At 32.8% G+C, this 13868-nt stretch overlaps 1 protein-coding gene across 1 annotated transcript in view; it reads left to right on the forward strand.

The window, feature by feature from the left end:
- Positions 1–2242: 2242 nt before the first annotated feature.
- The window catches only part of LOC110103233 (O-acyltransferase WSD1), a 32032-nt gene continuing 20406 nt past the window's right edge, over positions 2243–13868 (forward strand). The window contains exon 1 of the mRNA XM_028698642.1: positions 2243–2646. Coding sequence (XP_028554475.1) covers positions 2377–2646 — 270 coding nt within the window. The 5' untranslated portion in view covers positions 2243–2376. The remainder of the gene's footprint in view (positions 2647–13868) is intronic.

Genomic DNA, 13868 nt, shown 5'->3' on the forward strand with positions numbered 1-13868 from the left:
ATATCTGACGCACCAACAGATAGTTAATAAAGAGAAAAACATCATAAGTTTTTTTTACGTGGAAAACCCGAAAAGGAAAAAATCACGGGGCTTGACCTAGATGAGAAAGTTTCACTAAGTTTGAATGAATTACAAAGATTGATTTGCTCATTTTCTTGAAGATAAAGGGATTACAAAAGATTTGAGAATCAGATAGAAGCATGGGGATGGTTGACGAATGAGCAGAGGTCGACGGTGTTCAAGAAGAACTCTGATGGGGGTCGATGAACGGGGGAAAGTTCGGTGGTTGTTGACAAATGAGTGAAGGTTCGGTGGTGTTCGAAAGAACTTTGGCTATAGTCAACGAGCGAGCAGAGGTCTGGCAATGGCCGGGAAGAACTCTGACGATGGTCAACGAATAGGTGAAAAGTATGTTGGTGGTCGAGAAGAACTCCAATGATGGTCGACGAGCGAGTCAAGATCCGGCAGTGGTCAGGAAGAACTCCGATGGTGGTCGAAGAGCGGACGAAACTGCGTCTGTGGTTTATGAGTGTGCGGAGGTCCAACGGTGGTTGGGAAAAACTTCGTAGGTAGTAGACGAACGGACGAAGGTCCATCTGTGGTCGGGAAGAGCTTCAATGGTGGTCGGCAAATGGGCAGAAGTCCGGCGGTGGTCGACGAACGTGCAGTGGTTGGCCACGATTAAACTCCGGCGATCTCTTCCTTTCTTCTCGCTTCTTTTTCCTCTTCTTCCTCTCATGAGAAGAATGGGAGTTTTTTATAATTTTTTTTAGACTAACATGGCTTGTAAATAAGGGGAGGATCAAGGTCTAGATGGGAGAATTTAAATGGACAACCAATATTGATCCCTTTGTTCATGGACCGTTTATTGATCTTTTGAATATCTTAATGATATCAGAATATGGTGATCTTGAGCTGGTTAGAATTGTCTCATCGAGCCGCTCAATTTGACTATAAGCATGTCACGTATGGAATTCGTTAGGTAATCCAAATTATGTTTTGACCCTTTCAAATATGCTTTGGACTCTTGATGTGGGCTCATTTGGGCTTGAATTTGACTTATTTTGATGTCGGTGGGTTCGTTTTTTCCAAGACGTTTAGTTCAACTATAAATTTGCTAAAGTCGAAGTTTGGATGGTCCAGATTAAATTTCAAAAGCTTTCAACTCAATTTTGCTCAAGATTTGTGTCCGATGAAGATAAATTTTTGATAATATATCAATCATACTAGCATATTTTTTTATACTATTTTGACCCTCTAGTAATACAAATAAAATGAATTTATAAATCAAAGTTAAAATCAATATTTTATAATTTTTTAAATATATTTTTGGTAAGTATATTAAGTCGTCTGATTTAACTATTTCTGTACGTACATGCATTAATTTCATATATAATTAATATAGGCAAACAAATACAACCTTTATAACAACAGGCCATTATTAAATTATTATCAATCCACCAAAAAAAAAATCAAAAACGTCCATGATATCCATCATTAAAATCGATGGGGCACGTGGCATCAATGTCTCCACATCTTTCCCTATCAATTTTTCTTAATTTATATTTATGATAATAAATAATGATACTGGAGATAAGAAGTTTTATATTAATTTTAATATTAATATAATATTAATTATTTATATATTATACCCATTTAAAAATATCTTAATTTTTTTTTTGATATAATAAAGACTTATAATGATCAAAATTTTGATCTGAATATTGAATTTTTTTTCTTTTTGAGGTCTTGTTTGTTTTCCGTAATACCCACTTCTTCAAAATAATTTCTAGTGAACCTCGGTATTAATTATTTATATATTATACCCATTTAAAAATATCTTAAATTTTTTTTTGATATAATAAAGACTTATAATGATCAAAATTTTGATCTGAATATTGAATTTTTTTTCTTTTTGAGGTCTTGTTTGTTTTCCGTAATACCCACTTCTTCAAAATAATTTCTAGTGAACCTCGGTATTTTTGCCGATTTGAGAAGAATTTTTTTCTCCATTTGTTGTTATGAAAGCTCAGTTAAAAACGAAAATACGAAAAAATAGAGCCGAAAAATCAAGCAAGGCCTGAGTGTTTAAATATAGACTTATATATTGTATATGAGCTTGATGTTTTAATTAATCTCTTAATTGAAACTTTAATATCTTAATTAATAAATAAAGATGGGTACATATTCCCAACGGATTTAGGAAAGTGTAGCATCATTTAATTAATTAGTTGGTAAAATTCTTTATCAGCTTTCTTGAGTGCAGCTAATGCTTCTGCGTTATATTTTATTTTCGAAGCACAAGTTTTTCGAATCTCTTCTATAAATGGGCCAACCCTTTCCGTTCCCAATTTACAGTGTGAAGCAAGAAAGGCAATGGGCGCTACGAAGACAGCCGGTAAAAATCCTCCTGCAGTAAAGATTCCGACTCGGGGCTTTATATCTTCGGCGACGGAGACAGAGAAGGCGGCGGCGAAGGAAGACGAGGGGCAGCAGCTCAGCCCAGCGGCGAGGATTTTCCGGCAGCCTCAGTTCAACTGTCACATCATAGCCATTTTGGGGATGGGAAAATTCATCCGCGCCGACGAGCTGAAGGCCGGCCTCGAGGCCACGCTCGTCCGCCACCCGCGCTTCTCCAGCGTCCAGGTACGCTCCCCGAAAAGTTCTCTACACGTTTTCGACTTCTACATCCAGGGAATTATATGGATAACACAAAAGTTTTAAAATGTGTTAGACTGTAACTCGTTAATGAGCTAGCGAAGTTGGTTTATCGAGAGTTTCGAGCTCAAGCTCCAGTAGAATTTTAAGCTTGTTTGATTATCTTGGATTCGATCCAGCTCGATCTAAGTTTGAGCTCGGGATTTGACTCGTAAGTTGAGCTTGAGTTAAGGATGACTTGAGCTCAACTTAACTCATTTGCACCCCTAATAGCATGTGATTTACATGTATGACATAAAATTTATATGTATTTATATATCTAAGGATTTCGGGCTAAAATATTAGCGGCGGTAAAATATGAAATTTTACATTTGAGTATTGAACGATTATCCAGCTCACAAACAGAGAAAGAACAGAAACGCCAGAGTTTTTTACGTGGAAAATCTTGAAGGGAAAAATCGTAGGGTCACACTCAGTTGAAATGAATCCACTAATGTATTAAGTAGATTACAAATAATAGATTTGTCCTCAAACTTAAGGACGATCAAAATTACAATAGTCAACTACCAAGTCGAAATCTAGCAATAAACAGGGGTTGGATAGAAGTTAGGCGATAGTCGGTGATTGAGCAGAAATCCGATGGCAACTGGTAGTCGGTAGAAGCTCGGTGATAGTCCGATGACAGTTGGTGGTCGGGCAATGGTTGAGGAGGAATTTGGTGGCAAGAGAAATCTGATTTCTCTCTTTCTTTTGCTTAGGTCCCCTCAATGAAAACGAGGGATCTATTTCTAATTTTTTTTTGGAGTGGCATGCTCATTTTTTTTTGGGAGTGGCATGATCATTAAATTAGGAGAAGGTCAAGACATGTTGGGAGTGTTATAAGTGGACAGTCGATATCGACTCTCTTGATTGTAAACCATTTATCGAGTATTTGAGTATTTTTTAATGACATCAGAATTTGACGATCTTCAGCTCGTTGGATTCATCTCGATGAGTCGCTCGATTCGACTATAAGCATGTCGTGTTTGGAAATCGATTGGTCGTCCAAATTATGATTTAAACCTTCTACATGTGCTTCGGGTCTTCAATTTGATCTATTTGGGCTCGGATTGAGTCAAATTCAATGTCGTTGGGTTCGTCTTTTCGATATGTTTAGTTCGACTATAAATTTGATGAAATCGGAGTTCAGATAGTCCTAGATTTGATTTCAAAAATTTTAACTCAAATTTGTCTCACGATTCGTACCAAATCAAGTTTAATTTTTGATGATGCATCACTAATATTTAAACATTTATATTTATTTATATTTAACTAAAAATTTTAAATTATATAAAAATATTACTGATACTATTTTATTTAAAATTAAATATATTTTTATGTGCATATTTTGATGTTACATAGATATTAAAATAATATAAAAATTAAAATATTAGACATATAGATAAAAGAAATAAATAAATAATTTATAACATTTAGTAAATCCCTTTTAATAAATTCTTTATACATGTAATTGCCACTTTATTTTTGTTCCAACTCCTTCAAAATCTACAAATTCGCCAACAAACCTCAAGAATTGTATAATTTAAATTTAATTGAACCTTAAGAAAATTTTATTTTTTTCTTCTTTGATTTCAATTTGTAAACTATTTATAAATTATTCCATCTAAATAAAATGATTAAAAAATCGTGTCAGCACATTCTGACACAAAAATACAAAATTGCAACCGGATAAATTTAAAATTCTATTATGTGCCAAAAAATTTGAAAGATCTGTCAGCATATAATATTTTAAGAGAAAAAATCCTATTTTTTAAAACATGTGGTAGGATTTTTTTTTATTATTTTATTTTTTCATTTTATAGCAGGATATTATGTCATAATTTTTTCAACTATGATTAATACAGCTCCGAAAATTCAGTTTATTAATACAAATCCCTAGATAATATTAGAACTAAAGTTAAAATCACCCAAATTCTAATTTTAGTAAACTTATAATTAAATTGAATGTCTCAACGAGATAAACTCAACGACACTATAAGTGATCTAAACTGACTTCAAATGAGTTCAAAATCAAGATATTGATTTGAAAGCTTATGTGCATCAATTTGCAGATCGAACGATATGAAAATCATGTATGTTTATAGTTAAAATGAGCGACTCGATGATACAAATCTAACGAGCTCAAGATCATTCAATTATGACATCATTAAGGTACTCAAATGTTTGATAAACAATCTATGATAAAGGGGATATATATGAACTATTCAATGGAACATTTGAACGTTGGCCATAACCAATATGCTCCTCTAAAAAGGCTAATAGTAGGACCTAATTTTTTTTATAGAAGTAGAAATTCGAGAGCTAAAAGAACTAAAAAAATTTGTTGCATCTTTAACCATCACCATAGACGAACACATACCACCGCCATTGTCAGACTTACCTCATATGACTATTATCACTTGACCATTAAGATATATACTATTGTTTGTCTTTAACTGTATGCTTGTGGATATTCATTTTATGTAATCTCTATAATAAGAATAATACTATTGTTTTCAATTGTGTATAATTTCATTTTCCTTGGTTACGAGAAATGAAGGATTCTTGTTTCTTCTACTATATAGTAGATTATTGCAATTGTGTGAGACCCCATAATTTTTCTTATTCTTGGGTTTTCACTTAGGGGTTGTTTGGTTTCCTAAAAAAGGAATGCATTGTAAAAGGAATGCATGTAAAATGAATACTTTGGAGTTATTTGGATGATTATAAAAGGAATGCAGTTATTATTATTATTAATTTTTATTTGAAACAAAGTAAATGTTGTAAAAAAGTTGTGCCTAAGTGGCCGACGAGGGCGGCAGGGCGGCGTTGGCGGTCGACAGGAGGTGGCGGCAGTTGGAGGTGGCGGTGGCAACGGTCGGAGGTGAGCGATCAGCCAAAGGTGGCAACAGGCCGGAGGTGGGTAGCGCTATAGAGCTTGTGTCTCTGTTCTATAGTAACTCTGAAATTGACATGCAGCACTGCAGCGGTGGGTAGCACTACGGAGCTAGGCCACTAACAACATTTTTCATATATATATATATATACCTTTTCGTTCCTCTCCCACCTCCTCAGATTATTTTATTGATTGTAGGTAACTATCCTCTTACTTTTATTTTTGATGATTTTGATTTTTACGGATTTATCTCTCCTGGATCTGTTAAAACTAAATTATCTCCGAATTTTCTAAGTTTTCATTACATCACTTTCAATATGTTATAGATTTGATCATTATGAACGATTTGATATGATCTTATTATATTTTCATCAGTTAAATATGTGTTTAAAATTTTTCGGGTAAAATGTGTATAAAAAAGATCAACATACTGAAAATAGGATGAAAATGATGTATTATGATTGACATGAAAATACAAAAATTTGATATGTGATAAAATAATTGAAGTGATTAATATGTATGAAAATGATGTATTGATATGACAATGTTGTAATGATTGATATTTGATTGATGATAAGAGTATGGATAATCGTACTGATACCTCAATGATAAGATTACACATAATACTGCTAATATTGATATATATGATAAGAGTACTGTTAATATTAATATATTACAGATAATACTGCCAATATTAACATATATGACAAGAGTACTACCAATATTGATATGTTACATATAATGTTGTCAGTATTTATATATTACAGATATTACTATCAATATTAATATATATTATAAGAGTATTATATTATTAGTATTGATATATTACAGATAATACTGCTAGTATTGATATATTACAAATATTACTACCAGTATTGATATATATGATATATATGATATATATATATATATATATATATATATATAAACACTGATATGATTGCTTATTGACAAGATAAATCGAATGATACGATTGAGATTGATCGAATATGACTAATTAGGATTCTAAGGGGCGATTGTTTGGGAGTTATAAGTGCAGAAGTAAGATATCCATAAGATATTCTCAATTGAATATTTGGTATAGAGAATATTGATTACTAATACTAATTATTATTGATTACTGACATTGATTATTGAATATAGACTGATCAGTGTTATTGCTTACCATTATTGAATTCAGATATCGTTACTAATGTATTGTATAATTGATAGACTAACGAGAATAATTGAATGAAAATTGATTGTATAATAAAGACAAAATGATTGATTGATATATGTGACAAGTATAAATTTTCTTATATGATTTAAAGCATATTTTTCTCTTATGCCTTATATTGATTTCAGTTGTATGTTTTTTGTAATTGCTGAGCTACTCACTCATTGCATTATTTAAATGATTTTAGGTAAGAAGCCTTCGATTTGAGGCTTAGTTGGGATACTAGTGTAATTTTTATTCTACCTCTCTCGTTTATATATTCTTTTGTGACCTATAAAGGCTATTATATGTAATATTTTGAACTTTTTACCGACATAATGTAAATATTAACTACTACAGTAATGTGAACAATATTTTTTCATTATTTATATTTCTTTAATACAATTAATCAGCTATGAATGTTAAATTGATTTGGTTGTAAAGGATTATTGGTTATCATTGAAAAATAAGAAATCAATAAATGAAAAAAATAAAAGAAACAAAAATTCTTTCAGTTTACACAACTAGTGCAACTAGTCATTTTTGTGTTTCTCAGCCAATCCATAATTCTCCACCTACCATTGAAGATCGTAGTCAATGGGCGAAGGAGGTTGAAGAGACCGTTGTTGGCAAGCGATGACACAAGGAGGGACTGTAGTTGGTAGACGACTTCTACTAGAGATACTGTACTTGGTGGGTGATGGCGGACTGAGGGACCATAGTTGGTGGGTGATGGAGGTCGGAGGGACTGTTGTCGACATGTGACAGTAATCGGAGGGCCCGTAGTCGGCAAGTGACGGTGGTTGGAGGTGTGACGTCTCAAGATCTAACTTGGAAAGAATTATTCAGTCAATCCTTTAAGTCAATCTTCTACCAGAGCTATCTATAGTCATCAATAAGTGATAAACAGTCTAACAAAATCTACAATTTAAAACATCATGTAAACATTTCTATTCATTCCCAAAAGTTCATTTACAATATTCAGGATCTACACATTAATCACATATAATCCATCCTGTCATGAGTACAAAAAGAATCACTATAACAAAAGAATAAAAACCTAAAGATTTCTGATCAACCTCAATCTTCTGCTCCCTTGCCTTGACCTGAAAATATTAACCACATATAATGAGCTTCAAAAAGCCTAGCAGGTCACCAAATATCTACAACTAAAATCAAAGCACGGTATGGAAGCAGTATGCACGTCAATCAGTCATATCATAGCAGTGACTTACACATGATCACTGAGTCAATGCATAAACAGAAATTAATACGTAAGCAGTATCAGTATAATAACAGGAATCAATACAGGAACGTGTGAAGCTATCACTATCAGTGGAAGAATCAATAAACGGTATAAAAGTTCGTAAAGCTCAATGAATCATTACGTGCATCAAATCTCTACAGTAGTAGTCGTATCAATAATACCAGTCAATTCAGTAGACAAATCTTCATATCTAAAATTTAAGTTAAATCGTTAAAGAAATCTTCGTATCGGTAATATCAATCAAATCAATCAATAATATCAATCGTATAAAAAGAATTCATCGGTTCAATAATATCAATCGGTATAAAATATCAAATCAATACTATCGTTCATGACTGTTAAAATCAAATCAATGAAATAAAATCATAACATCGTTTGAAACAGTTGGAATCAATCAATGCCGTAGAATCATATCAAGATGTACACTTGCAATTCAGTTATCTATATCACGTGTTTAGTGAATTACATGTCACTTACACAGTATATCACGTGCATATTGTCAATAAAGTGAATCAGTAATATTAGTGCATGCATCAGTATTAGTAATAATCCAGTGACATAACAGTAATGCTATAGTAGTAAAATCATGCATTAATAGTAAAGTCATACAGTAACGATAAATCCGTACAATAATAATAAGAACAATGATTAAACACATGTATTTCAGTAATCAATAATCATACTCACAAAATACTCAACAAGTAAAAGTCCTGGCTATTACGGTGTTTTTCAGTCTTGTATCATATATCTTGTATCTTATCCATTGGCTCAGTGAAAAGAGTCGTCACTCTTTGCCCGTCGGCACAGTAATCACCTCCTTATAACTCCCTTCAATAATCACGTGATCAGTAGAGGATAACACCAAACCGTATTTAAAGGAAAGCCCATCGGCCCACCATCCTGTACAGGTCAATCAGTCTCCAACCAACGATTTAACCAGTTCTTACTTATCTTTCACACACACAGTGGTATCACAGTAGTATCATAATAATTTCAATCATATAACCACATTTATCATTATCATCAACGCATTGCAACCAATAAATATGATTTGGCTCAATTTAGAAAACCCCTTAAAATATCGTATATTTGACAGAAGTCGTTGTAAAATACACAGATCTAGAAAATTACCAAATTACTAGAAATCTCATAAAACAACGTTTCAAAACTTTACTTGTACTGAATCAATATTTTTCAACATCCGGATAATATTCTATTCGATAAAAATCTCACAGAATTCAAAATACCCAGTGAAAATTTTCCAGAAAATACTCAAATCATGCAAAATCATCATTTCAACAACATACCAAAAGTTACGCTGTAAAAATTTCGTCAATACAAAGATATGCACGTTTTTCGGTAACGGAAACACAAAACGGAGCAGAAAAATATCAAAACACAAAATCTTTGAAATCAGAAACAGGATTCGGATTCCTTACTGCGCGATAAACAATTCTTCTAACAGCGGCTACGGACGAAAAGCGCTTCGCGGCATCCGAAATCAAGCCTTCCTCTTCTCTTTCCTTCTCTTTCTCTCTCCAGCTTTCTCTCTCTTCACAAAAAGATCTCAATCCATTATATACACATGCAGATCGTCCCGGACGAAGTGTATTCACCCCGAGACGATTTTCCCTCTGGATGAATCGTCTTCAGACAAAGTGTATTCGTCCCTAAATGACTTGCTCTCTGGACAAATTTCGTCCCGACGGTTCGTACAGGTTCTCACAGACGAACCATACCGTTTTTCACAATTTTCTTCAGTTCGTCCCATACTAGTCAGTTCGTACGGACTAACAGCACTCAAAAAAATTAAAAATCTGAGGGGTTTTACATAAGGGACCATAATCGATGGGTAATGGAGGCCCGAGGGCCCATAGTCGGAGGGCGATCGAGGTCAAAGGAATCATGTCGGCGAACGACAGTGGTCAAACAAAAGCTATTGATGGCTACCATATGGAAATTCGATGATGATGGTTGGACGTCTAAGTAACGACTTGGTGGCATGGGTTTGTCAGTATTGGTGCCGGGGTAGAGCTCAAGAGATTTTTCAAGCTTTAGAACACACTTGAGTCTCTAGCTCGTGGTCTAAGCCTCCAAAAGTCTTGACTCCCTTTCATGTGGGAAGATAGGATTTATTTATAGATTTTGAGAGTAGCATTCTCCATAAATATGGATAAGATCTAGGGTAAATTTGGAGTGCTCCATCGGATGGCCCATAATGATTCCCTCGATTATGAAATATTGGTTCAGTATTTATGTGCCGTAATGATGTTAGAATTAAGCAATATTGGGTTCAATGGATTTGTCTCGTTGAACCGCTCGATATGACTATAAACATACAAACCTTGGATATCATTTGGTCATCCAATAAATATTTTGGAGCTTCCGAATATGCTTTAGGCCCTTGATTTGAGCCCATTTGGATTGAACCGACTTTGGTGTTGTTGGGTTTGTCTCATTCAGACATTCAATTTGACTATAAGTTTGCTGAAATTGGAATTCAGATGGTTCTGCATTTAATTTCAAAAATTGCCAACTAAAATATGCCTCAAAATATTAATTCTTGCACAATCAGGGTGATTTTGGGTGACATATCAATAACTAAGTTATTGGGCTATAATTATTTGTTTGTGGACATTTGATTTATATTATAAGCTCTACAACAATAATTAAACTATTGTTTTCAACTGTATAATTCCATCATTTTCAATTATGAGATGAAGCAGATTCTTATATCTTTTATTATATAGTGGATTATTGCAATTGCGTGATAATCTATTCTAATTTTTTTCTAATCATATTTTTAAATAATTTTAAAATATAAAATATATTTCATTTTTTTATTTTTAAAAATATTTGACTTCTTATCACTTTTATTTATGCATATCATATTTTTTAAATCATTCTAAAATAAAAAATATATATTTGGGCTTCATTTGGGGCGGCTTTCTTGTTTCTTTCTAAAACAATTTTTTAGTAGAAATTATTTATTAAAAAGTTGCTTTAGAAAGAAGCAAAAGAGCCTTCCCATTAGTCTCAAATTTTCTAGTAAACAACAATAATTATCTTTGAAAAGTGCTTTTTTTGTGGGCAAATTATTGGGTCAGGTGACCGAACACAGAGATAGGTCCGAATATTAATAAAATATTATTTTAAAATTAGCGCAAGTAAAGCGCAACTAAAGCGCAAGTCAAAAAACGCAACTAAAGCGCAACTAAAGCGCAACCAAAGCGCAACTAAAGCGCAAGTCAAAAAGCGCAACTAAAGCGCAAGGTGACGCGGCAAATTTTTATTGGATGTTCGAACTTATATTTCGCCTTCGGTCACCTGACCCAATAATTTCCCTTTTCTGTGGGGTTTATATTAGCCGGAAACACTTGTTGGAAATAAAGAAAATATATAGTGGATTAATGGCTGCCGTCTCTTATATGAACTGCCGTCAGCTCTAAGAAACCTTCTCGGCCATTCAACTGCTTTCTGAATTTCTTCGGCTGTCATCATGACATTGATGCATCATAGGATGCTGAATAGTGGTATACGGCTTGTCTTTTTCATCATAAATAAATGTAAATGCGAGAAGTTGTTTGTTCAACTGCTAAGATTTCATTTGAGATGATTTTTTTACTGCTTCTTAAAACTAATTTTTGTACTAAAAAGTCGTTTTTAAGAAGCATGAAAAAAATTATCCCAAACGAAACCTAAGTTCAAACTAAGATAATTACATGAATCTAAAAACACTCGTAGCTTCAAATTAAGATTCTTACAAATTATCACTGCAGTTTCTAACTATATTTGCACCAAAATAGACATTCTTACAAATAGAAATCAAAACAATAGATATGTATCTTGAGATTCATGATTATGATCAAATTGAAGTTATTAGTTGATTAAGATTTCACTTGATTCTGTTTTTTAATTGTTTTCTGAATCAGCTCTCTAGTAAAATTTCTAGTTGAAATATATTTGTGTTAAAAAGTTACTTTAGAAAGTAGTAAACAAGTTAATAAACAAGTTTTTTTATCAAATGTTCTAGTTCTAGCTTATGCACGAATCTTTAATATTTTCTTGAAATGTAACTTGATTATTATTGAATTGAACATTAATTTCATCTCTCTCTCTCTATATATATATATATTCTCCTTCTTCCTTAATTTATCTTCCTCTTCTTATCTAACATCCCTAAGCTTAAAACCAAACGTCCTCCCTATTTAAGGCCAATCTAAAAAAATCCAAAATTCTTCTCTTTATATAATTGCTAATGATTATCTCTCTTTCATTGTTCTATCTAGATACCTCATCATCCACCTCATTGAATGTCTAATTTCCTCTTCGAACACCTCACATTCATCTCATCAATGTCCCATCCATAATATCATCAAGTGACTTTCACTTTTCTTTCAAGCAAATGAGAGGGAGAAGCAAGAGTTACAAGTAGATATTAGGTTTGAGTTTGAGACTTGAGATGTATAGAAATATATTTTAAGATGTGGATGGCTGCTATTTAATTATAGGAAAAAAATGCGATTTTTGGCGAATTTTTTTGTTGGAAATCTTGCATTTTCCATCAGAAACTGCAAATTATGGCAAATTTCAGATGGAATTATTTCCATTAGTAAAACAAGCGCTGAAAAATGATTTTTGACGGATTTTCGGTATATTATTGATAAAAAATTACTATTTTGTTTAGTTATGCTTTTATAGTAAAAAATATATAGGTTGTATATTACGATTATATAACTTATGGCTATTATATATAATTTTTGGAGTATAAATATAGATGTATATTGATATTTTGACTAATAGATTCGTTCCGCTGATATTCATATTGATAAAATAAATTATATAATTGTGGTAGTCGTTGTTGTAATATTAAAAGATAAAAAGAATAATTCTTTCAAATTAGATTATGAGGTATTAGATAACGTTATCGTTATTCCACTAATAGGTATGATACACTCTATTAACAATTATATGACTTGGTTAAGTTCCCTTATTCATATCAATGTTGTGAATTATGCAAACATGAAGACTTTGGTGGAGGTTATCCGGACCGAACCTGACATATGCAAAGGAATTAGTCATGTGAATGGGGTTGGGCAAATCTAACTCACAAGATGTTTATCATTGAAGATAGATCTTTATCATTTTGCAAAGCCTCAAAATGATGTGACTCAACTAGCATAACTTCATCTTTTCCAGCTTGCCAAAATAGAACACATGAAGCACTGTGAAGAGTTGGAAATCAAGAATCTAACCTACTGGAGCCCAAACAACCAAATCTCAAATAAACAAAGCTATACGATCTAGAAATCACATTAAATGATAATGTGCGACAAAGAGGCTAAGAGTTGCGTTTGGAGGAGGAAAGAACATGAGACGGATGCAGGAAGAAATAGGACCTTTTATCGACAATTATTCCGTCGGAAACGAAGTGAAATTTCCTTAAAAAAATATGACATAATTTTGCCGGTTACACTAATTACCAATGAAAGTTCCAACGGAAATATCTCGCCAAAAATTTTATCGGTAATTGGTGAATTTCTTGCAGTGTTATCCTAAATAAGAAATGAATCGTTGTGATGTATTGCGTTATACATACTAATTTGGTTTGAGGGGAGAAAGTTTTGGATCATCCCACTCAAGAAGATGAAAAAAATTGTAAATCTTCTTTCCAACACAAGAACTAAAGAGAGACAGATTAAGAGGAATCTTCTAAATATTTCCTCGTAATGGCATGAGGTGTCCAGGTAGGTTAAAATATTACAGAGTGTTAATTTTTCATGAAAATAAACCCCAATAATTAATTGCACCTT

The sequence above is a fragment of the Dendrobium catenatum genome, unplaced genomic scaffold (genome assembly GCF_001605985.2).
Source record: "Dendrobium catenatum unplaced genomic scaffold, ASM160598v2 fragScaff_scaffold_1117, whole genome shotgun sequence".
Classification (NCBI taxonomy): Eukaryota; Viridiplantae; Streptophyta; class Magnoliopsida; order Asparagales; family Orchidaceae; genus Dendrobium; species Dendrobium catenatum.